Source organism: Rhinolophus sinicus, linkage group LG02 (genome assembly GCF_036562045.2).
Source record: "Rhinolophus sinicus isolate RSC01 linkage group LG02, ASM3656204v1, whole genome shotgun sequence".
Lineage (NCBI taxonomy): Eukaryota > Metazoa > Chordata > Mammalia > Chiroptera > Rhinolophidae > Rhinolophus > Rhinolophus sinicus.
Genome location: NC_133752.1, coordinates 162,713,593 through 162,739,907, shown reverse-complemented (window position 1 = coordinate 162,739,907; position 26,315 = coordinate 162,713,593). Strand labels below are relative to the sequence as shown.

Sequence of the window (26,315 nt, the reverse complement as noted above, 5' to 3'; positions counted from 1 at the left end):
CTCTGCAGGAAGACAGAACTCTTAGCAGACAGCCTAGTTTCAGTTAGGATAAAAGGTGATAGAGGATTTTGTTGAAGAGACTGACTGCAGAGGGAGGAGGTTTGGAAGACTAGGAGGGCTGAGATACTGAGTTTTATTAGGGAATTGTGACGGGCCAGCCGCCACGAGTCGATGGGTTCCCGAATGGGGGAGTGGGAATGAATAAAAGACACTCTCACATATGATGATGGCGATCGCGGACTTCAGTGATCCTGAAGACACTAAGTTTATTTTACTGCACCCATATAAGCAGTTTGAGCACCTGCAAGTATGTATTAACATAACAAATGTAAATTCTTTAACTTTCACATAGAGGATACAACATTCACCGAAACTCTCACAAGTAATTATCTTATCAATTGCCCTGATAGGCATCAGCCTTCTGTGTCCGGGAACTGGCCGCTCCCACCAAATTCCTCAGCAGATTACAAGCTCAAGCTCCCCTCAGGTGCAGGCAGAGACAATTGCCTCAGGGGGAGGAAACAGGTAGCATAAACCGAGCCATTCTGTAAAGCTCAGAGTTTCCTGTAACCATGGCTCCCCACAGGGAATTATAGATAATGATGGGAAAAAGTTTTGGGGATCAAGATGCAGAGCTTTAGAGACAAGAAGATATAACTAGGAATCTAACGACATCATAATAGAATTGGTACTGGTTAGGGTTTTAGAGGAAGGACGAAAGGCAGCAGTTAGTTCCAGATAGAGACGATAGTTACTAGCCACATGTGGCTACTGGGTATTTAAATGTAGCTAGTCTGAATTGAGATATGCTGTAAATGCAGAGTACACACCAGCTTTTGAAGACTTGGTACCAAAAAAACAAAAGAGTGTACAATATCTCAATAACATATTAATTACATTACTGAAATGATAACATTTTAGATATATGGGGCTACATAAATTATAATTATTAAAAATAATTTCACCTGTTTTCTTTTACTTTTTATGTGGCTACTAGAAAATTTAAAATTACATATGTGGTTGGCACTGTATTTTTATTGGATGGCCCTGGTTTAGAATATTTTGCCAGAAGTTGAAGAGCTAAGGACCTGACTTCTATAGGGCACTGCTTACTACTTTTAATTTTTAAAAGTCTGACTAGGGCCCTAAATTTATTGGACAAAACCAGGATCCGTGGCTAGGTTGAGAATCAGGTTAGAAAATGTTTACACTAGTCATTTTTCTACCTCAAAGGCCTTGGCTTCCCCTAGAATACCTCTGGAGCCCACCTTTTCAGGCTTAAAGATATAAGCTGAAATGAACTGTTTCTAGAGCTTCTCCATATTTAATGAGAATATGAACATGTGTATATGTTTCAAATCTTTCCTAAAACTCCAGCTCTCCTTTGTGATTTTTAAGGAGCTGGATTTTAAGAGGTAAGCCTGAAAAATGCGTAATGTGTTACAATTATTTTTTCAAAATATATTCATCTAGGTGGCTCATATCCGAGCAGAAAGAGATATTTTGGTAGAAGCAGATGGTGCCTGGGTGGTGAAGATGTTTTACAGTTTTCAAGATAAGAGGAATCTTTATCTAATCATGGAATTTCTCCCTGGAGGTAAAAACAAACATACAAGCAATGACAGACTGACACAGGCAAATTGTTATATATAATTAAAGTTTTATTGACTGGGTTTACTTTCTATCCCTAGTTTTGAGATTTTTCATCGTCAGTCATGGTTTTCCAATAGCTCCTCCCATAGTAATGTTAATTTTGACCACAAATCAAATTTTGAAGGAATGACAAAGTTGGCACATTTTAAATACTACCATTCTGCGTTTACTGTATTTAAGTCTAGTGTTAAGAACAATAAGTCACTCAAGAAAAAGACAACCCAATGGGAAATGATAAACAATGTACTGAAGAGAAACTCTGGCTAGTCTATAAATATATAGGAAAATGTTCAACCTCACCCATATTCAGGGAAATGCAAATTAAAACAAGAATGAGATACCATTTCACACACATCTGATTAGTAAAAACATTAAAAGTCTGATGAGGCTGTGTGGGAAACTGGCCTCTCATGTATGTAAATTAATATCTAACTCTTATGGACAGCAATTCAGATGCCACAAAAGTGGAAGACGTATGTACCCTACAATCTGGCAGTTCCATAGCCTGCTGTATTCCCTAGAGAGTCTCCCCTACATGCGCACAAGAGACCTACAAAAGGATACTCATTGAGCATAGTCAGAATTGTGAAAAACTGGATGTAAGATAAATTTCCACCAGTAGAAGAATGGCTAAATAAAATGTGGCATAATTATGTGATGAAATATTTTACAGAAGTTAAAAGTCAGGAGCTATATCTGTTTCAACAATAAGATCTCAGAAACAGTGGAGTAATAGAGCAAGCTGTGAGATAATGTGTACAGTTGATATCATTTATAAATTTTTTTAAGAACCTATAGAAGACTATAAAGTCATAGACTAATATATAAATATATGAAAATATTTTTAAAATAAGCTGGAAGGATACACATCAAACCAAACCCCTGATGATGGTTACTTAGCAAAAAGGGAAGAGAATAGAATGGGAACAGAGGACACAGAATACTTCTACATGTTACTTTTTTAAAAAGACTTGAATCATCATGAAAAAATATTAACACTGGTCAATTCTGAGTTGTAAGTTCACTGGTGTTTGTTCTTTGCCTCCTTTCAAAGAAAAAAATTCCTTGAAAATAAAAGGATGTCTAGAGGTGAGTCTGTCAGTGGTATGATGTCTCATTTTTGCTGGCCCAAGGAGCTCTGAGTGCTTTTGAAACTTGAATTTGAAAGAATATATCTCATTTCTAGGTGTGCTTACTGATTCATTTATCAGTTTAGCGTGTTTTCCTCAGCAACTTATTCTGGATATTGAGTGGTAGATATTGCTTCCTTGTCATCTTTGCTTTGATTTGATTTCACATACTTTCGCCCTTAATCCCATTAAATGTCATGCAACTTTTGCTAATGTAATGACACTTTTTTCATTTGGCCCTAGAGATGGTTAGAGGTATACTGGGTGGATCATAAAATGCAAAAGTCAGGCACACATTGTACAAATACAAAGACAGCTTTTACAAGGTATTCCTGTTTTGAGGCAATACATACTTACTTTCCTGGTCATAATTGTGAAAAACTGGATGCAAGATAAACGTCCACGAGTAAAAGAATGGATAAATAAAATGTGGTATAATTATGTGACGAAATATTTTACAGTAGTTGAAAGTCAGGAGCTATGTCTGTTTCAACAATAAGATCTCAGAAACAGTGGAGTAATAGAGCAAGCTGTGAGATAATGTGTACTTTTCTTTATTTTTCCTTTTATAGGTGACATGATGACATTGCTAATGAAGAAAGATACCTTGACAGAAGAGGAAACACAGTTTTACATTTCAGAGACTGTTCTAGCAATAGATGCGATCCACCAGTTGGGTTTCATCCATAGGGATATTAAACCAGACAACCTTTTATTGGATGCCAAGGCATGTGACTAAACTGGTGAATTATTAGGTTGATGATTATTTTATGGAGTAATAGAGCTGATTTTGTTATTGGAAATAGACAACGGCAATGTTTATTATTGCTAAACTACTCTGGAGTAAAATGACATCAAGGGAATATGGCTGGCTGGCTGTCTTCTTCCATTTTCTACTTTTTAAATCATCATCATATAGTTATAATTGTACATTTCACTTGTATGAATTCTAAGCTAAGAATTTTTATAATAATTGCATTTAGAAGAAGAGTTTATAATAAAGATTTAGTTTCAAAGTTAACAAAAAGTATTGATTTTACCTTTTTTTAAAAAAATTTAGGGTCATGTGAAATTATCTGACTTTGGTTTATGCACGGGATTAAAGAAAGCTCACAGGACTGAATTCTACAGAAACCTTACACACAATCCACCAAGTGACTTCTGTAAGTTTGATTTTTTTTCAGGTTAAAGTAGTATAGTTGGATTAATTCAGTACTGTTGAGAACTGAAGATTCTCTCCTCCTCATTCCTTAAACCAGTGTATTTTAAATATATATGTGTGAATTTGTTTTGGGGCGAAAGTTTTTCTCTCACGATTACAATTCTGTCTTGTTGAAATTAGCGTTTCAGAACATGAACTCAAAGAGGAAAGCAGAAACATGGAAGAAGAACAGGAGACAACTGGTGAGTTCGCCATGTTTTTAAGAAAGAATTTGGTGCCCTAGTCTTAAAAGCTCTGGTTTTTGCTTAAATATTTTGTGTCTTTCATAATAATTAGTCCTTACTTTGTAGCAATGGTAGAGCTTGTTCTGGGATCACAAGTTTTTTTAGTTTCTCTGTAATGTTTCCTTGCCTATAAAGTGAAATGCTGATTTTTACTTGATAATTTAACTTTAGAGTATTTTACCAAGCATATCTATACTTAAGTGATCTGTCTGTTTATTAGTAATTAGCGCTTTGTATAAAATTCACTGAGATGAGTGTGAACGTAGTGAATGCCTTGTGATTTCCATTTTCTATACCTGTCTTGATAAAACAAATATCAGTCAGCACACCTGAGGTAGTTGTCTGTTTCTAAGAACTTCTTTATAGGCAAAGGTGTGTTATAACATTCTTACAATAAATCAATAAAATTAGAAAGCTGACTTTATCACAAATAAACTTAAATTACTCCTTTAATGTGGACTAACTCTGTCTATTTTAACCTCACAATATTTCTCCTCTATTAGCAAACATAAGAATTGCTTGCGCCTTTTCCTCTTTTCCTTTATCCTGTTAACTAGGTCTTGGAACATTCCCAAGGTCAGGAATGTGCCATTGACTTGTTTTCCTAATTTCTTGTACAATGCCTGGCACATACAGACACTCTATATTTGTTAAATTCAGCCAAGTGATGTAAATGAAATTACGGCTAATTCAGTATTCCCTCAGGAATGTAAATAGGCTGAAAATAGTCTGAGATCCTCTCAAACCAAATAAAATGACCTTTGCATTATTGAGCTCATCGTCTCATTAGCCCAAGTAATTGCAAGCTTCCTGTGCTTGTAAAACACTTCACTGTTATTAAAGGTTTGAAAAATGTTTTAAAAATGTATTGAGCTATGCATTAACAACAACAAAATTCCTTCTACTTTTAAATGTGTCACTTCTAGATCAGATTTTACAATTGAGAAACGAATTGCAGTATTTCGTACTTTTAAGGGAAAAATGAATGCTGCTTAAATATAGTGGGAATTCTGTACCCCCCTTCCCGTTACAGAATAGTTACAGATGATTTCACATGTACATGTTTTACTATTCTCATGGCCATCATCATGATTTATATAGTATTTCTTAAGGGAGAAGCAGAGGGGACTCTCTTGGTATATTGGGTAGGAAATTCCTTTAGAAGCTGTATCCTGTGCCCACTAAATGCCACTCATGTCCTCCCCCAGGTCATTAAAATGACAATCTACAGTCACACATTTTCAAACAGCCCCTAGAGCACTTTCTTTAGCTGAGAATTATGTCCTTAAAGAAATAGTATTTATCATATTTTATATGAATTAAGAATGAAAAACTATTGTTTCCTAATGGATGAGCAGTGGCCTAGAATTAGGTTCATATGAAAATACCTGATGTTTATATAATAAGTTGTAGTAGTTTGCAAAGCACATTACTTTTCTTGTTTCATCCTCGTATCAGCTGTTCAGGCAGGTATTGTTACTCCAATTTTATGCTTGCAGAAGCTGAGGCTCAGGGGGGTTGAATAACCTTCCTAAGAACACATTAGTAGTGAGTGCAGGAGCCAGGCCTACTGGACTCAACCTTTTTATTCTTTTGAAATGAATTTAGAGCTAAATTTGTAAGTCACTTAGTTGAACTTCTTGGAGAGCAAAAATCATGTCTTAATATATTATCTGACTCAGTACCTATCACTTAAGTCTTATACATGATAAACATACAAAATAAGTATTCGGTGAAAAATTAACTTCTGTATATATTGCCTTTTACAGTAGTGAGCCATACTCAGGTCTTTCATAAAACTATATTAATGTAGGTTGGACAAACTGTTCCTTTGCAGGCGTATTCCACAGTTGGGACGCCAGATTACATTGCACCGGAAGTATTCATGCAGACTGGATACAATAAATTGTGTGACTGGTGGTCTTTGGGAGTAATTATGTATGAAATGCTAATAGGTATGTTTTATCCATTTATGTACACATTACATAAGTTACCTTGAATGTCACTGATTGAACATATTGCAGAGACCATGGGCTAAGATATCAGAACTCTTTTAAAACTGATTTCTGACATCCCAGTATGTTAAATACACAATGAATACCAATGAACTCCCTGGGAATTTTGTTTCAGGAAGCGGGTATTAAAGCCAAACTCCCATATATCAAAATTGTATTTGCATGGTCTTTCAGGTAAAGGAGGGGCATTGCTTTAAATCCTTTATTTTATTGGTTTCATTAGCAATTTTATAAATTGATGACGGGTGGCGTTTTTAATTGTGAAATAGAGCACTCAGGGCTACGTTGGTTCTTTTGACACATATATAGCAGGTATAGCATACTTGATCATTAAACCTGATAAAACATTTGTTTTTCTCTGATACGTAGGATATCCACCTTTCTGCTCTGAAACACCTCAAGAAACATATAGAAAAGTGATGAACTGGAAAGAAACTCTGGTATTTCCTCCGGAGGTGCCTATATCTGAGAAAGCCAAGGATTTAATTCTTAGGTTAGTGGTTAAACCCCTAGAGGAGTTTGTGGTATCTTAAAACTATAAACTATATTAATGTAGAACTTTACATTAGGTGCCTGAAAGACTGAATAGCCCATTTCACTTTTGTGGGAGAAAAGGGACTACCACTGATATATACAATCAGAGAGATCAATAAAGAAGAGGTGTTTTAATAAAATGAAAACTCTTAAAAGGAAGTATGCAGGAAAAAAATAAGAGTTAAGAAGAGGGAAGAGGTCTTGTATTATTTCAGAGGTCACTCCTATTAGAATGCATGACCCTATTCCATGAAAGAGAAAAGAGAAAATAAATTGTTAGTAGCAGTTCACATCACAAAAATATTTATATGAAATCTGATCTAAGCAAAAGATCCTATTCTGTTTCTCAGTTAAGATGAAGTGTTTTGGTACTGATTATGAATGGCTGGAAGGAATATAAATCGGGACAACCTATGGGAAGAGCCCTTGACAGCATATTATCAAAAATCCTTAAGCTGTGTGTGTGTGTGTGTGTGTGTGTGTGTGTGTGTGTGTGTGTGTGTGTGTGTGTGTATATATATATATATCCTTTGACCCAGCAATTTTACTTCTAGGACTTTTGCTTATGCAGATAATCAGATGTGTGTACATATTTAGGTACAATATGTTTATTGTGATACTGTTTTTAATAATGAAAAATTGAACACCATCTAAATGTTCAACAGTAGTGGACTGGCTAAATAAATTGTTAATATTTCCATATGCAGATTTTAGAAAATGAAGTTAGAAAAAATTTTAATGACTTTGGGAAATTTTCTTTATGTGAATTTTCTTCACTCAGTGAATAAAAAAGTCCTAATATAGTAACTACTGTATCAACACAATATTTTGAAAATTATAATAAAAGACTGGAAGAAAATGACTTCAAACTGTGTATAGTAGTTAACTCTGATGACAGGTGATTTATATTTTCTCCCACATTTTCCACAGTAAACAGTTAACTTCAGTAAACAAACAAAAAAAGAAATGTTTGAAATAATGCAAATAGAGTACTTTAAGTGTGATTTGCATATGATTTCTGTGTCCATTTTCTAGATTTTGTATTGATTCTGAAAATAGAATTGGAAATAGTGGAGTAGAAGAAATAAAAGGTCATCCCTTTTTTGAAGGTGTAGACTGGGGGCACATCAGGTATGTTAATGGGCTTTGAATGGGAGAGGTCTGAGTAAAATAAAATGTAAACGAGATTTAGCGATTAACTTTTCTCTGATTCCTCTAGATTAAATACAAGAAGTAACACTGTTATAGTGCTATTAAATCAGTGCTTTCTGGGTTACACAAATGCATGAGACTCCAGTGGCTATAGCTAAATGACTTGTTTTAGCTAATGTACACTTTAAGGGAAAAAAATCACATATTCTGCACCTGTTTAGATTTTTATATCCAGAGTTACATGATGAAGGCTGTTAGCACAACCAAGATGTATTTACATTTTACATTATAACCTTTCATTTTTGTCCTCCTTTTAATATACCATATTGTGTCTTCTTTATTAATTTATAAGAAGATACAGTCCCTTTTTTAAACATTGTGGGAATAGTTAAATAATGCAAGTATCTTATAAGAATTTACTTACAGTTGTTCATTGTGAGCCTTTGTCTTTGTTCAGTTTATGGCCAAACTACCTTCAATAGTTCTGGCCTGTTCTACGCATAGCAAGTTCAGAAACAAATCTTACCATGCTATTGTCTTCCTTTCCTTTGCACTTAAAATAAAATTAAGGATCCTTAACTGTGTTTCAGGACTGTGGGGTATGGCTCTTACCTCACAGTACAAGTTGCTTCTTATATGATCTTTCCCCACTCTTCCCACCTCACAGAAATGCTCTTTTCCTCTCCCTGCCCTCTCCTGGCCCTACCCCTGCCCTGCCAAACCAGCTCCTTTTCATCTAAGACACTTATGTGTCACTTCCTCCATGTAGATCCTCACTGGAGCTTCTACTAAGAGTTAGGCACTCTACGTATTTTACTTTAATAATAGCTAATTTTTTGATGATTTATTGTATGTCCAGCATTGTTCTAAGTACTTTACATAAATTTCTTATCTTCATAATAAACCTTATAAAATAGGTACTATTATTTTCCTTATTTTGCAAATGAGGAGACTAAGGCATAGAAAAGTGATTTGCTTACAGTGCTACTGCTAGGAAATGATCTAGCTAGAATTACTAACGAGAATTGGACCTAGGCAGTTTGCTTCTGGAGTTCTGACTCTTAACTGCTATGTTGTATTATACTGTCTGCTTCTATACATCATCTGATTGAACAGAGCTTCATAGTTATAAGGATGCTTAGAGACTACCGGTCCAATCCCTTAGTTTTATAATGAGGAACAGTCACAGAGCAGAGACTTGCCTGCCTAAGGTCATACTGCTAGTTAGTGAAGAGATTAGATCTGAGGGCACCAAGGCCTATGGTTCTTTCCACTAAACTAATATAAATTTAGTAAGTATAAGTAAGTTGGAACAATTGTGGGAAAAATGTATGTATGCTTTTACATGATTTTGTAAACTTATCACCTAATAGATCCAATAAATATTTGTTGATACTATAGAAGCAATAAAAAAATGATAGCTTCTTTTAACTATTTCTGTACATAAACATTTTTGACATGGTAAGTAGGCATTTTCATGATTGATATTTTGTGTCCCTGATTCCCTTAAAATTTATATGACGGAAGTTTTTAGATTCAGATTTCATCACAAATGTGTAGTCCCTTCACCCTTTGAGCCCCTTATTTTCTTAAATGACTTTTGATTTATGGACCCTTTCCTAGAAGAAATTTATTCCTAAATTAATTAGGGAGGATCCAGACCCCACAGTATCAAGCATACTTTATATAATTATGAAATCTTTTAAATAAAATCTCTTATGTTTTACTTCCTGTTTCATTAGCTCTAGTTTTTCCATTAAAAAAAAAAGACACAACAGCATGAGAAAGTCTTGGTATAAAGAAATAAAAATTCTAAATAAATGATAATGTTTTAATAAAAAAATTATACTCGACTATGAAGTCCACTTAACTATTTTCAAATCCAGAGTAACTTTCCTTAGCTCTTCTGATATCTATAGAACAGCATGAAGAATTTTCAAGTAGAATTGTTTTTCGGAAAATTAAGAGTTGAAGAAAATTGACCATGGTTACTCAATACCTTTTCATAGGGAAAGGCCAGCAGCAATCCCTATAGAAATCAAGAGCATTGATGATACTTCAAATTTTGATGACTTTCCTGAATCTGATATTTTACAACCAGGTAAGACAATTTAAAACACAATATTATTAAAAGTCTATGAAGATGATGACATTTTTCACTAATGAAATTCCTTTGCTCTTGCTTAATTTTTCTATCTTTCTAGTGCCAAACACCACAGAACCAGACTACAAATCCAAAGACTGGGTTTTTCTCAATTACACCTATAAAAGGTTTGAAGGGTTGACTCAGCGTGGCTCTATTCCCACATACATGAAAGCTGGGAAATTATGAGTGAAGATCACATTCGCCCACAACCAAGAGAACTCAGGTAGCTGCATCACCAGGCTTGCTTGGCGTAGGTAATAATACACTGAAATACTCCCGAGACGGTGGTGCTTATGACTACAAGAGGAAATTCTACAGGACTAGGATTTCTAAGACTACTATAGGAATTGGTTGGCAGTGCCAGCTGGCTTTTTTTTTTTTTAATATTTTATTATTTTTGTTAACTTTATTATACGAAGGTACTGGAATAAAAGAAACGTACATCCCTTTCTAACTGCACTGCCTACATGCGTATTAAGGTCCATTCTGCCTGTGTGTGCTGTGGCTTTGTACTGTAACACCTCTAATCAATTCAGGAGAAACACATATCATTTAAAGCAACATAGGCTAACCTGTAGGTAATACTGCAGTATTGCTGTTTTACTGCAAATCTTCTGGGTCTAGATAATCAATAAAAGCCATCTTCCATAGTTGGTGTTAAGAAGACTTGCCCTATTGGTTTGGACATCTATAAAATATATATGAAGACAATTTCTATCATGGTTTTAAGAAATTTAAAAAAGAAAATACACTGGTTATTTAAAAAATAGAATTGATCATCATGTTACAACATAAACTCCACAGTAGGGAGTGACATGTTTATAAGAAGGAGGAAGTTTAACACCTTCACTCAAGCACTCCACTAATATATTTACTTTGCATTCAGAAATACTGGTGACCTTTATAAACGTAGTCTGTATACTCATAGGGGAGGTGTACTGTATTATATAAAATGTAAAGTTGCTTTTCTTGTGACAACAGGACTTCTTTTTTAACAAGAGGACATGACATTATTTTAATTTGTTTATGGTGAGTTGAATATAAGAAATGACCACGAAGGCTGCTTGTAGAACTAGTGTATTTTTATTAAACTATTTTTTTAAATGTCAGACTTCTGATTGTGTAAATGGACTTGTAGAGTACAAAGAGCTATTTACTTTGGTTTTTTAGAAAGTTGTTACATATCATGGCTGGTTAACTTTTATTTTTTTTTATGAAAATTTTTCCTTTGATAGTACTTGTATTATTGTGCCATTACTTTCTTATACTCCAAATGTACCAAAGATCCTGAACAGAGTGGTGTTCACAAGTGAGTAGAATTTTACTTTCCTGTGGGAATGCTGTACTCAGACATGACAGATCTTTGATAGAGGTCAGCTTGTTGAAGGACGATATTGTTCATGTTTAGCTACATCACTGTGGTCACTATAAATGGAATTAAGGAGGTAAATGCAGGCCAGAGGGGTTGTGATTAGAGGACAGGGGAGATGGTGTCGGCATCAAATTCTTTGGGTATTTGCCTAAGAATTAAATAATCCTTTCTAGCTCAACATTTTAATTCTAAAATGAATCTCTGTGGTTTGGGTTTCCTAAGTACTAGCTGAGGAATAATACTTGATCAAAGAATGGCCTAATGTTTGTCTTATCTGGTGATAGAATTTTTTAAAGATACAACAGTTATAACCATTACAAATGATCTATGATCAAAATCTAAAATGATTTATTTCTAGAAATATTCCTCTTAATGGGGAATAATCGCATAGGATCATTATGCAAATCTACAAAAGCTTTTATAAATGTTGCTGCCAGGTTCCACAGGCTGCCACAGTTCCACAGTATGTTTCAATAAGGCCATCCTGGGTTCTCCTCCCTGCCACCCTTTCCTTCCTTCCTCCCTCCCTCTCTTCCTCCTTCCCTTTCATTCTTTTTTTTCTAGTATTTGGTGTTCATTCAATAGTTGCCTCCATTTTTCGTGTTTGGATCATGTGGCTGAGTATCTAGGAGAGAGAACTATTAAAATTCTGGGGTTATCTCAATTATACTAACTCTGGATTTTCCAATTATAGCTGCCTCTAATATTAAAAAATCTTTTAACTTCTGCTCAGTTTTATAAGATTTTTCTCACCCCACCTTATCACCTCCCCTTTTCTTAAAGGACTGCTTTGCTAGTGTGGTAGTGAATGGAGAAGATATGAGGAAATTGCAACATTTTCTAGTTCTAATATTCTCGTACGGAAAAATATCATTAAGTTGACACAGAGAGAGAGCTAGAGATAGATCAATGAACTGAATTATCTAAGTTGACTTCTTAATTGAATAAGAATAGAGTACTTTACTTTCCTTCTCCCTCATTGTTGTTAACAGGAAGGACTTGGAAATAGTTATGATTTCTTGGCAGTGAAAAGGCAGTTCTAAAAGTTTACTTTGTTCAGAGTCTCATTTTTCCCTGGAGTTAAAAGAGTGATTCACAATCTTTGGGGTTTCCTCCTCATCAAAAGCATTTCTTAAGTGCCTATCTAAAAGCAATTAAAGACTGTGTCTGCCCTTTGGAAGCTAAGAATTTGATTCATGATGCAAGTTAGCTAGATAATTTGTGAAGTACCTTTGAGATTGAATTTTCTCTATTGTACATTTCCCATATTTCAGGTGAACCTGAAATTTAATTTAAGTGACAAAACCTTATCTAATCACTGGGCATAATGACATTTTCTTTAAATTAGGCTCTATTTTGAATTAAAGAGTTTTATTATAAAGTGTGTGTTTTTGGTTTTTCTAAGCATATAGAAACCTTGTATAATTCAGATTTATTGATTTCCTGATTTAATGTAGACTTTGACTTTTTTATTAAAAAACCTTTGTATTAAAGCAAGTTATGTTATTTTTCTTTTATGCTTTTCTTATTAACGTAGCTTTAAATCTTTAAATTTATTGAAGCACAGTGCTATCTGAATACAAGAAATTTGTTATAAATCAACCTTTTCTGAATGGAATCTGTACCTGATTTAATAAGCTGTCAGTTGAATGGGGAATATTCAAATGTGGAATATTCCAAACTTTGGTTGTTGAGGCTAAAGATAGGGTTTCATTTATTTCTATGAAAGTATACTTTTTCTGTTTTCTAAACACCTGTATATCTGTGGAAATCTGTAAAATTTAAAATAGTTTTAAGAACATTTATTTTTGGCGTTTTATTGTGGAAAACCTTTAGACCAGGGGTGTCCAAACATTTTTCAACGTTTTTTACCAAGGGCCATATACGGTAAAATACACAAACAGCCGGGCCACTCATTCGAGGTGAAGTATGTATTGCCTCACCTGGTTTATTTAAGTAAACTAAATATATTTTTGGAATTTGCTGCGGGCCAATTAACAATGGATTGCGGGCCACAGTTTGGACACCCCTGCTCAGACAATCAACCAACCAATCAATTAGTATATACTGGTAAGAGAAACAGCTGTCCCTCTTTTAACGATCTACAAATGAAAGAATTGAAATTTTAATCAATAGAGAGGTCCCTGGCTACTAAACACATTCTCTCTTTGAATTGTTAAGATTCAGAATATTCAAAATAACTATTTTGCTACAACCGTGATTATTTTCTCTTGTCTTTAAATTTTATTTTCTCTTTAGAAGTGCACTTATTTCTGAAAAATTTTAATGAAACAAACAGAACAAATGTAAATATAACACACTTGGGACTATTAGAGATATTTTAGATTTTTATGAAAAAATATGAGGGGATATTGCTACATTAAAAGGAAAGAAGTGAAAAAATAGATCTAAGTTATTTTTTAAAAAGCAATATAAATTATTCAGCAGTTGTCTAGAAAAATCATCATCAGGCTCTTGAGTTCTGTGTTCAGTTACTGAGTTTTAAAAAAAATGTTTTGGTGGCATGAGGCCTTTTTCATTGAAGGTAAGAAAAAAATAAAAACTATGTTTATAATAATTTCTGTTGGTGAGGTTTTTTGGTTTTATTTTTGAGTTTTGAGATAGGTGTTACATAAAACTCAACAAAGATTATTTTGTAAATGTATTCAACTTTTACACTTAATGATCACATCAAGAATAAAGTAAATATTTGAAGTTTCAATTGTGTTACATTTGAACAATAAAGATAGTTATACAGGTTTATATACAACTACCACACTAGGCCAAAACCAATTAGCAAGCAGAATTGAAATTGAAAATGCCTCAAAATAGCATGGAAACCAGTAATATAATAGGCCCAGGTATCCAGGTACCAGTACACCCTGTCTCGTGAAAGACACCATAATCATTTGGGATGCTCTTTCTGCCGAGTTCAGGAGTCAATCAGAATCCTGCTCACCCTACCTCTGCTCCCAACTGTTTTCTGACTTACATCAATTCAGTAATGCGATAGTGAAGACAAAACAGTGAAAACATTGGATGTCAAAATTTGGACATTGGAGCAAACTTGGAGACTCTAAATTCATCTTCTTTTGAAAGCATCTTGTGATAAAAAGAACTTACGTTTGTATAGTTTACTTACATTATTCATTTTGGTTTTTACTACTACTCTGTGAAATAAATATAATTACCATCACCTTACAGATGGTGACTATGAGGCTGAGCATGACTTACCCAAACACAGGTAAGAACTTGTTCCTGAACCCAAATCCAGCGCTCCTTCTGCTCCCGCAAACCACAGAGCATGCTTCATTGACAAATTACCTCATATGCTTCTAGACCTCAGAAAAATACATGGGCAGCTAGTGACACTTTTCACTTTTTAATTGTAAATGTCAGAAGACACAAGTAAAAACAGTTTCAACGGGTAAGGAAAATGAATGTCTCGTGTAACACCAAGATGAGATAGGGAGCTTCCAGGGTAGTCAATTTAGCATCTCAAAAATATCAAGGACACAGGTTCTTTCCATTTTTCTCCTTTGTCATCCTCAGAGTTGGCTTTGTCCTTGGTCTTGTTTTCTCAAGAGACTAGATGGCTACAGGGACTCAGCATCAAATCCTCACACAACACTTAATTCCTAAAAAGAGAACTACTTGTCACCCCCTTTTTTAACAGCAGGGAAAATCTTTTCCAAAAGCATTACAAGCAAAGTAACCCCAGAGTTTATTGGCCATGATTATGTCATCCATCCAGTCCTACAACAGTACCTGGCCTGGTGATGGACCCTAAAACGAATCAGGACTCACATTGCTGGTAGGGTGAGGCTCATCCAAAGTACATGGCCACCTAACACCAGGATCAAATGGGAGTTCATTTAACAAGCTCCAAGATAACCAAAAAGGTGCTACGCAGGTTTATAGCAATGGGTCTTAATTGAAGCCACTGCACCTGGATTTTGTTGCTGGTTCTGCCATTATCTGTGTATGAACTGAAGGCTGGTCCACTAACGTCTTTCCTGTTCCTTCTAAAATAGGAGTACTGAGTGCCACTGAGCTAGACCACAGCTCATCTACTGGGGTCCCAGGTTCCTTGTCCTTCAAGAACCAGGAGTAGGAGTGGGTCTCTGGACATCATACAAACAGAATGGCAAGATGACCCAGTGACCAGGGCTTGGTCTTTTTAGTACTTTTGCCATCTCTCCCAGTTCCTATTCATCTCTTCATTGATCCATCTCCCCCCAAAGCTGTTAAATTGGTAATAGGGACCCTCATCGACTCCTCCCCTCCCCCAAGATTTAGACAGGGTAGGGTGGCCTAATTACTATTGACTCAACTGTTTTGTCTAACTGGAGAAGATGGGCTTTAACTAACAGAAATCAAAACATTTCTCAGGTGAGTTTGTGCTAATTACCCCAAAGTTATCTCTGAATGCCTCTCCTGTTCATAATGCATTCTTTATCAAACCCTCAAACATAGGATGACTTTTAAGTCTCTTCCAAAGGGAGAAACCGGTAACAGGAAAGGGAAACTCCTCTGCCTTTCTTGTCCTCTTGGGTAAGATAATCAAGAACCAAACCTGAGGAACTCTCCTGTACAATTCTGTACAATACTGGGAGGACTGAGGAGGCCCTGGGACACCACACTTGCTTTAAGAGCATGCAAAACCCGCAAAAGGAAAAATTCAGCTTTTGACAATTATATACACACACAAACATAATCTCTAAGGGAAAAATAAGTGTATGCAATAACTCCATGTATAAAGATGTCTGTACAACCATTTCTTCATTGTCCTAAATTTTGTTCTGCCCTCTGTATTTCTCAAAATTTTAGTTTATTGTTACATCTGTCCTCTGACTAGTAAAAATACACACACATACACAACTTACCCGCTCAACAACCTAGGCTTAAGAAAATTCATTTTGGGGGCGGTTGGACAGCTCAGTTGGTTAGAGTGCGAGCTCTGAACAACGGTTGCCGGTTCAATTCCCACATGGGCCAGTGAGCTGCCCCCTCCACAACTAGGACGACTTGGAGCTGATGGGCCCTGGAGAAACACACTGTTCCCCAGTATTCCCCAATAAAAATTTTAAAAAATTCATTTTGATGCTTTGAAACAATATTTCCTAGAGTACTCAGAGCAACTGTTTCCAAATCAACTAGGGTGCTTATTTGAAATAAAGATTTAGTGTATCTCACCCCAGACCTACTAAATCAGAATCTCGGGGTGGGTCTGAAAGTCTACATACTCTCATGCATGTGCAACTTTGGGAACCACTGAACTAAGGAAAAAGGACAAAGGTTGGACTTTTCCAAAACAAAATAATACTGCCTCAATGATGGTCATGAGAACATCTACATGAAGTAAGGGATGCACAGGAAGTGGAGTAGGAGTCAGTGCTCACAGCAACGCCTGGCACATTGTAGGCACTCTGTAAATATTGGGGAACAAATGAATTACTATATTCTGTGGGTGGCCCTACTTTCCAGCGAAGGCCAATCTAAAAATGTTTTCACTTTTAATTAACAACATAAATCAGTTCTAAAAGCATTGAAAAGGAATGTAGCTTTTGCTAAAGTTATTTTCCAGAAAAGTAAACTAAGTAGATTTGCATTACACAATGAAACTCACCAAATACCCTTTTAAAAGATCTTTCTTAAATTTCCACTCCCTGTGGTAGCTGCCCCCATAACCTTAGCCCTCTCTCATGAATATACCCTGCAATTACCTTCTCTGCTTCTCTCCCTCATAGGCCAAGCTGATCCCTCCAAGCACATTTGGCCTCCCTCCCCCCAATGGCATTCCCACTCATTAACCTGCTCAACAAATCCAAGAATGCTCCCCAGTATTCACCTTCCATAGAATGCTGGGCATGGAGGTGAAAGGAGCAGATAAGAAAGGGTAATTTAGATAATAATTTAGTTATTTTCCCCAGACACTTAGGAGCTCATTAATGGATAGTTATTTATTTTTATATGTAAGCATCATTGGAAACATAGTATTTTTCTTCAATTTACCTACACTCTGAAGCAGATGGATTTTTTTTTTGGTCTTGGACCAACTAAAATATCTAAGTGGCCTTAAAGGAACCCCCAAACTAATAACATTATTCCACTCCTAGCAGAAGGTTGAGGAGTGTAAGAATTTGTAGTTTGTGAGGCAGTGGTTCCTAATTCCAGTACTCTTGTTGCTTGAGTACTTGGCAGTGAAACAAAATTAATGAACACATTAAGTTCACTCTAGGATTGGAGATAATTCCTGAAGAGCAAAGCTGTTCCTGGGCTTCCAGCAAGGAAACCACATTGACCTTATACACGCGATCTTATGTTTCAAATCACTTTTGTTACTTTTTTTTAAATTAAAGTTTATTGGGGTGACAATTATTAGTAAAGTTACATAGATTTCAATTGTACGATTTTGTAATACATCATCTATATATCACATTGTGTGTTCACCACCGAGAGTCAGTTCTCTTTCCATCACCATATATTGGATCCCCTTTACTCTCATCCACCACCCACTTTTGTTACATTTTGCCCAAGGACAAAATATGAGAAAACAACTGGTTGGAAATTAGAGATCCATCTATCAAGATACTGTGTGGCTCTCTATCTATGTCATATCCTACGAGGTATAATAGAACTGTTTTTTTGTTTGTTTGTTTTGTGGTGTGTTTTTTTTTTAAATCATGTCTTAGAAAGTAAAACTCCAGAGCATAAAGAAAAGTACCAAGTAGGATTTAAACTTCAGCAAAAATACTATGGGAGTGATTTGCTCCACAGACTCCAGTGGGTCTCTTTTTGTGTGTTACACTACACTCCCTGCTATCATATTAAGTGCTGGATTCCTTCTCTCTGGCTTTCAGGTTTTTGGTGGAAGTGAATCATTTCTAAGAAATGAGGACTGCAATGATTCATGGGCAAGTTTATTGGACACCACAGTATGAACTTCTATCAAGGAGACTTGACTTTTATTGTCTGGCTTCTACCATCTACTGAATGATCCTGGCCAAAATACTCACATCTCCAAACCTCTGTTTGCCTACCGATAACACAAGAACTATAGGTGTTCAAACATCTCACAAAAAGTAGTTGTGAGGCTCACATGAGATGATAAGGGGAAAATGCTTTCCAAGCAAGACAATGTATATAGTCTGTACTACACATTCTAATCAGAGTCCTAGCAATTCTGCTTCACCATTTAGTTGGCATTTAACACATGCCCAGGTCTAAGGGTATCCCTTCACCCCCAACACCACCCTTGGAAAACCATCTCAAAACAGTGTACACTTGTCTGGAAAGCCAGGGTTTGAACACGCGTAGGGAACCCTAGGCCAGATTTTAAGACTACCTGCCAAATAGTCTTAAATTCTATCTGTAGAATTTTTCTTTCTGAGCTGCCAGCAGAATTTGGGTATGGGGTAGAATTCCATGTCAAAGCTAGGAAGGAGACATTTCAAAAATGGTTTTGATTACGATGTGTCTTGGTGTTTTATGGAGGGCAGCACAGTTCTTACCACCCCCTTCCGCCTCCAGCAGCATGAAGTCTCAGTCCCCACTGAAGACTGCACGAGTCCAGTCATGGGCATGCTTCCAGCTCCTTTGCGCAGGTTCAGCCCTAAGTAGCCCCCAGGACACGCAAGCAGCTAGTTAAGATGCTCTAATGAAGAGTCCTGGTAGGATAATTAATAGACGTAGGCTATTTTAGTGTTTCTGCTACTCTTCCTCCAGTACTTCCACTGGACAAACTGTAACCAAGGACCGGTGCGCGGGGAGAGAAACAGCGTATTTGGCATAGGATGGAGGGCTGTCAAGGGATCCCCAAAGGATCTTGCTTCTGGACTTACCCAACCTTTGCAGGATGTCAAACGACTTCCTCCTCGGTGACCCCTCTCTGTCACTACACCTCTGTCTCTGCAGCGAAGCTCCCCTCTCCGCACCCACCTTCCCCTGCAATGATCTCCATTCATCCTTTACCTTTGCCCCAAGGGAAAGAACGCCAACCTTTGGAACACTCAGACAATGAATCTTAAAGTGATCGTGGAAACCTGTTTTAACTGGGCCGGTTTCCAGAAAGGCTCAAGGTGCTACCTCGCAAACCTTTCCGCACTTTGCCTCCAGCCGCGGGGTTGGCGGGGAGGTGCCCACGGTGACTCCGCCCCGCGCCGGGTCTTTTTGTCTTGCTGGAGCCCCGCGGCACCCAGACTGGCGGGCGGGCGAGCCCCAGTCCGCATGCTCTGTATCCTCGGCTGGCGGGCGGGCGGCGAGTCGGCACTGGCTGTGCGCCCCGGGGCTGCAGTGGCGGCAGCCACGGCACCGGGAACAGCCCTGCGGGTCCTCGCGCCCCTGCTCCGGGGTCGCCACCTGGGCCGGCTCTGGGCAGGCCCGTACCTTTCGATGCTGCCAGACCTGGGGCTGCGGAGCCGGCCTGGTGGCTCCTGCGATGGCGGCGGAAGAGGAGGCTGCGGTGAGAGGTGAGGTTGCGGGAGGGCGTCCCCAGGTGGGGACGCGGGGCCCAACGCTCCGGAGACGCCTCTGGCGGAGTTGTGGAGCGAGCAGCTGGCGCAGCGTCGCCAGGTGGGAACACTTTGCTGGGGGCTCTCCTCTGGGCCGGCATCGCCTCGGATTGGCTTCGGAGCCAAGGTCGTTCCTTGGGGCACAGGTGCGGCGCAGCGCCCGGCGTGTCCTCCCTGGGAGCGGAGGTGGGGCCTGACGGCGGCGATCGCCGCTGGCTTTCGATCTGCCCGCAGCCCGGTTTCTTTGCCCCAGGCTGGACGTTTTGGCGGAGGTGAGCTGGCGACGGACCATCCACCGTGTGATGGCGAGCGGCAGCCCTCCGCCTACCACGGGGCGCCCCCATCGCAGTGTGCAGAGACTGCTGCGTGGACTTGTGAGATTTCATCTTTTGTATAAACCAGTTGTCATTAGCCATTGAAGGAGCTCGGGTTCTGCGAGCCCATCCACTCAGAACTGGAAATACTTCCATTCCCCGCTTCCCAAACTGCCCCTCCTTGGGGCGGGCAGGTGGGCAGGTGAGCGCGTTGAAGCGGGTTCATCACATTCCTCACACTCGGGAACGACAGCCTTGCCTAAGCGAGAGGCGGCTCTTGTCTTTTACCATTACGGCTTTAGGAAAGCCGTCAGTGGAGCTGGTTTGCTTTGTTTTATACTTTTGTGGGGTTTTTGTGACTTCAGTTGGAAGCGTTGCTACGTCTTTTTCGTTTCTCTAGTATTCACTGGCAACCCTGTCCGGTCTCTTTCGTGGGACTACTCACAGTTATGGAATGATTATAAAATATCTGTTATTTAAGACAGATTGGAGGCAGAAATAACTAACGGGAGACTGGCAGAGTGAGAAGTTCAGGGACGCAGTTGATTAAATTTCCAGTTTTCCTTTTGGAATATGGTAATGAGTTTAGATTCTTCTCTGAAATACAGCAATAATAAGAGGTGCTTTTGACAATCTAGTTTGGGAATTTGGATCATAGGGAGATTGCCAAATTCCTATCATTTGAATATTTCAAGTCTTTCTGGATGATATAAAGATGTGAGTAAGCACTGTTTTGAAGAGAGAATGAAGTATGTATAGTGTTAAGCTGGGGTAACCTGTCAGCTCTCAGCTGTGACTTAGCTCAGCCCTTTACTGTGTCACCCAGGTTATCTACCCTTAGCTTTCTTCATCTGTAAAATGAGGATAATTACAGTATATGTCTTATAACATTCTTTTGATTGGATGAGCTATAAATGCATTTAAATATATATAAAGTGCTTAGTCTAATGCTTGGGAAATAGTGAAGTACTCCATGAACATTAGCTTAATATAGTTGGCCTGATATATATTTACAGCTCCAATTTGCTTTGTGAAGTTAATAGATTTTATCTAATCCATTAAGAAAGTGTTGTTCCACACAAGTAAAATTAGCCAAATTGAAATCATACTTAGGCTTTATAGAAAAAAAGATTAGTAGGTGAAAATGCACCTACTAATCAAACAGGCAGCTTTTACCAGATAAGTCCTATGGACTTAGGACAAGTTTTTTTCCAACTGCTTTTTGACAAGTAGTTGATTGCTATTTTGTAGTTGAGTAACAAATATGAACTTGGGAATGACCAAAATTAATCCTTCTTAGGTATGAGTATCAAGTTTCAGTGGGGGCTGGGAGAGCCAGCGTTTATTGAGGTTCTATTATGAATCAGGCATAAAGCATAAGGGGTACCTTCCTTAGTCTCATAGCAGTCCTGTGATATAGATGGCATTAGCTCCATTTCATAAATGAGATGAGAAAACTGAGGCTGGCCCACAGTCACACAGCTAGAAAGTGTCAAAACTGCAGTTACAATTTGTGACTCCTGCCCATGCTGCTTTCCTTTCTTTCCTGTCTCACTGGGTGGTGCTAATGAGCAATGTCCAGACACCCTTTATCGAAAGAGGTGAAAAAAAATATTGTTACAAGTTCCCTCCATCCCTGGAGGGAAAAACAAAACAGTTTTTTTTGTATCAGAATCCAAGGCCATGTTTCCTTACAGAAAATCCCTGCAGATTCCTATTTCCGAGGCAGTTTGACATTAAGGCCCTGGTATAAAATAAAAATCTAAAACTGGTGGTGGGGAGGAAAACCCCCATAGTTTGGTTACACTCCTCGCTTTGAAGATAACCACCAAAAATCAGCTGGTGCCTAACATAATTGCCTGCCCTCTTACTTTCTTTGACAAGCTTATGGTAAACAGCAACATTAAGCAAGCTGCCTAGTGACTGGGCATCCTCCTGGTAAATGATCCCAGAAACTTTGGATTTGGGGAGAGGGCAGTTGCGGGGGTGGGGGAGAGCAGCGTATTTCCCGGACTGACTGCCAGAGATAGTCTTAGGTGGAGGCATCTGTACGGCAGCTTTCTCTCCTTGCCTTTGCTTACCACCACACGTTCTCAGGGTGATGTTCTCAGACCCAACTCTTGAGGTATAGTTCTGCAGCTACAGTGGCTTAAGTTCATTTATATGACTCAGAAATCAGAAGTCATGTCCCAGTCAGCTTTGCATAAGCTACTGTTCCTGGCCTGGATCCTTAGGCAGAGTTTCAGTCTGGACTGCATTACTCAACATAAACCAGAATGGACTAAAATTGCTTTTCACATGTTTCAGGGGGAGGAAAGAGAGAGAAAAAGAGACAAGGGGAAGGAGAAGAAGGGTAAAGAAAGAGGAGAGATCAAGGGAACAAGATGGGGAGAAAGGTGTGAAGAGCCAGGGGAGAATGGAAGGGGAAGAGATGAAGGACAGAGAGATGCAAGAGGGAATGGGAAAGGAAAATGGGAGAGTAGAAGAAAAGGAGCCCTGGGGAAAAGCGGGAGAGGGAGGAAGAGGGATGGAAGTAAGAGAGAAGGGAGGCACTGCCACCCCGTCAAAGTTCCACTCCAGGATGAAAAAAAAAAACCCATCATGTTGAATGTTTCAACTATATAGGGGAAGCCAAAATATTAAGTACGTTAATAAGTAAGTACAGTGATTTCACTTTACTTTTTTTCTTAATGGAAATGGTTTACTATGTTCTCTTTCTGTGCTGTGAACATTGATTATCAATAGCATCCTTTCTAAATCTCTCCTTTTATAAAATGTTTATGAAACTATGAGTCGGGTAATAACATTTCATTCTGATAGACCTCGTTTCCATGGTCCCATTTAGTTGAAGACCTCCAGTTTCCCACAGTGGCAGCTGACTTGCTCAAGTACCTGGGATCTGGGGCGTTAGTCAGCCTCTGCCCTGTCATCAGCATATCAGGGACTCAGGGAGCCAGCTGCCCTGAGCCAGGTGCCCTGTAAGACACGAGTGTACCTGAGACATCTGCTTGCTCTGGGCAGCAGTGATTTCCTGTCCTGTTTTTGCCAATCTGCTTACTGGTGTTCCCCTAAAAATCCCAGCCCTTCTGTAGCCCCTGCCCCATCTAGTGCCTCCCTCCTTCCCAGGGGCAAGAGGCTGTGAGAAATTAGAACCTACAATTTAAGCTTTTAGTGCATCTGGAACCACAGGTGAAAGTTGTTTTCTGTAGTAGCGAGTAGTTTGGGATATTTACTGGTAATTTATGAAGCACTTAGCTGTACATGCCTACCCCTTCCCCTCTCCCCACCCCACTTTACCCGCTGTCAGGACAGAGCCAGGAGAACAGTTTCCCAGGCTCTTGACCTCACGTGGAAAGATGCTGGCTTGGGTAGTAGATGGCCGTCAGCTGTGACTAGTTGGCCATCAGCTGTTACCAGTTAGCCATTGGCCACTGATATAATTGCCGTGGCTACACTAAGGGGTTGGTTGGTTGGTTGGCAGAGAAGTGGAGCCTACTTTCTATATCTCCAACCCAGCCACCAGGAAGAATATAGTGGTATGAACACCTATCCATGGCTCTGTTGGTGTCCTTTTTAGCCTCACCATGTACTGCATTCTGATGTGGGGAGTGGGAGCTGAGACCCCGCATTACACATGGCGCAGTGAGCAGGGTATGGTACTGGCCAGAATCTCCAAAGGGGTAATAAAACAGTTTACACGTATGAAAGCTCAGTTTCACGAGCAGTGTATGGTGCCGGCCAAAGCTCTCTGAAGGGGCAGTGGAGCAGTTTGTGCGTATGGACACTCAGAAGATGTGGATGGCTCTACAACCAGCATAGGAAAAGCCGTGCAACTGCTGGAGAGCTAGATCCCCATGGAGGGGTGGGAAGATGTGGACGGTTCTCCAACCAGCATAGGCCAGAGAAAGCAAAGGGCACTGTGGCTGTGTGAGCTGGGAGGTGCTTGCTGGGGCGGCCCAGGTGCAGGACTTGTAGTCCTAGGAGGAAACGCTTGTTGAGTCCTCTGTGGAAGGTGTGGCTGAGGTCAAGGTCGTCCCTCACCCCCATTGGGGAGGACTTGGAGCCCTCGTCCTGCAGAGAGGGCACACATTGTGAGGCGAACGTGCAGCCCTGGCAAGTGACTGTGGACTATGGGGAACTGAATAAGGTGATGCCACCTGTGCACGCTGCAGTGCCTCCCATCCCTGATTTGATGGACCACTTGACTGTTTGCTTGGGAACGTACCACCATGTAGTGGAACTGACAGATGCTTCCTGTGTCTCACCCAGCCGCCAGTGAGACTGGGGTGCAGCAAGATCCCTTGTTGGGGTACAGGTGGATGTTTGCTTCCTGTGTCTCGACCGAACATCATTGAGAAACCTTGGCTGTGCCCAGAAAGACTGGCGGTACCCTAAGAAAGACTGGCTGTGCCCAGGATATTGATACCTCCAGGTTCCTCGCATAGGGCCCCTCGTGGAAGATGCTTGTCACATAGGTTGTGAGGCAAGACCCAGGATGGGTGGAGTGTGGGGACAGAGCCAGGAGTGCAGTTTCCAGGCTCTTGACCTCATGTGGAAAGGTGCTGGCTCAGGTAGTATATGGCCATCAGCTGTGGCTAGTTGGTCGTCAGCTGTAACCAGTTAGCCATTGACCACTGATATAACTGCCGTGGCTACACTACGGGGTTGGTTGGTTGGTTGGCAGAGAGAAGTGGACAGCAGGTTACAGATAGTGTGGCTCCTGCTTCCTGTGTCTCCAACCCAGCTGCCAGTGAGAAATAGTGGTATGACTCCCCTATCAATGGCTCCGTGGGTGTTCCCTGTTGGCCTCACCATGTCCTGTGTGCGGGGAGTGGGAGCTGACACCCTGCATTACACCCGCGTTTTCTTCTCTTACTTGGGTTATGTCACATTTAATGGTCCCTGACACATTACTATGTATATCACTTTAGGATATAATATCTCATTTTTCTCACTTCCAGTTTTTAACTTAAAATATTTTTAAACTTCTTAAAATGTTTAAATCAATGCAGTTATCTAATAGAAAAATTCTTGGGCAGCCGGTAGGATCAGTGGTTAGAGCGCAGTGCTCATAACACCAACGCCATCAGTTTGATTCCCACATGGGCCAGAGAGAGACAATAGCTTGAGCTTGGAGCTGAGCCACAGATGGGCGACCGGTTCGCTCAGTGGTTAGAGTGCAGTACTTATAAGACCAAGGTTGCAGGTTCGATTCCCACATGGGCAAGTGAGCTGTGTCCTCCATAACTAGATTGAGAGCAACGACTTGACATGGAGCTGATGGGTCCTGGAAAAATATGCTGTTTCCCAATATTCCCCAATTAAAAACAAAAATTTCTCATTTGAAAATACTTAAGTGTCAGTTGACATCATTGACATGAAAGGACTTTTTTCATGTACCTAAGTGAATTATTGGTATCTAGTTTCTTTAGTCTTGACTCTTATGGTTTAAATCTCCAGATAACGTCTTTACAGAGAGAAAAACGAAGAAGGTTGGAGGAAAAGGAAATATAGAGAGAATCAGTCTTTTACCCAACACAGTTTGCATTATCGGATATTTGTAATTGAGGGTCAAGTTTATTGTCATAAAACAAATTTCAAATACATTGAAAATGTTTTGCTTGCAATATTTCATTTATTTTTTTAAGCAGATAAGAAATGCACTTTACCATATGTTCCAAGTACATCACAGGGAAAATGGAGACTCATCCACAGGCTTTCTCGTTCAAAATATCTCCACTTTGTATGTCCTAGCCTCAGTGATGGGAGGGAATCTGCCTTTCCCCATATGGCTTAACCTTGCCCATCTTCAGTCTGTTGGCTGCTCCTGGAATGCCACTGCCCTCCCTCCAGCGGTGCCTGTGGAAGTCAGATGTCATCACAGAAGCTGCCCTCCGGTATCACTCTGTTTTTATATGCATGAGGAGGAGGAGGCGTCTGTGTAGGAACATCAGCCTGAGCTTTGGAACTGGGCCACTGGGAGTGTGATTGCCTGTTTGATTATTTCCTAGCTATGTGACCTTGGTCAACTTACTTAACT

General features: G+C 39.3%; 2 protein-coding genes across 6 annotated transcripts in view; both read left to right on the top strand.

Moving 5' to 3' along the window:
• STK38L (serine/threonine kinase 38 like) overlaps window positions 1-12,941 on the top strand; it is a 72,973-nt gene extending 60,032 nt beyond the window's left edge. For all 4 annotated transcript variants that reach the window (XM_019737445.2, XM_019737475.2, XM_019737455.2 and 1 more), the window contains 9 exons: window positions 1,474-1,597; window positions 3,356-3,510; window positions 3,844-3,946; window positions 4,126-4,187; window positions 6,067-6,184; window positions 6,614-6,737; window positions 7,814-7,909; window positions 9,940-10,031; window positions 10,135-12,941. In XM_019737445.2, the coding sequence (XP_019593004.1) occupies window positions 1,474-1,597; window positions 3,356-3,510; window positions 3,844-3,946; window positions 4,126-4,187; window positions 6,067-6,184; window positions 6,614-6,737; window positions 7,814-7,909; window positions 9,940-10,031; window positions 10,135-10,262 (1,002 nt within the window). In that variant the 3' untranslated portion in view covers window positions 10,263-12,941. The remainder of the gene's footprint in view (window positions 1-1,473; window positions 1,598-3,355; window positions 3,511-3,843; window positions 3,947-4,125; window positions 4,188-6,066; window positions 6,185-6,613; window positions 6,738-7,813; window positions 7,910-9,939; window positions 10,032-10,134) is intronic.
• A 6,801-nt stretch (window positions 12,942-19,742) lies between these two features.
• The window catches only part of BMAL2 (basic helix-loop-helix ARNT like 2), a 61,828-nt gene continuing 55,255 nt past the window's right edge, over window positions 19,743-26,315 (top strand). For both annotated transcript variants that reach the window (XM_019737418.2, XM_019737416.2), the window contains exon 1: window positions 19,743-19,919. In XM_019737418.2, coding sequence (XP_019592977.2) covers window positions 19,889-19,919 — 31 coding nt within the window. In that variant the 5' untranslated portion in view covers window positions 19,743-19,888. The remainder of the gene's footprint in view (window positions 19,920-26,315) is intronic.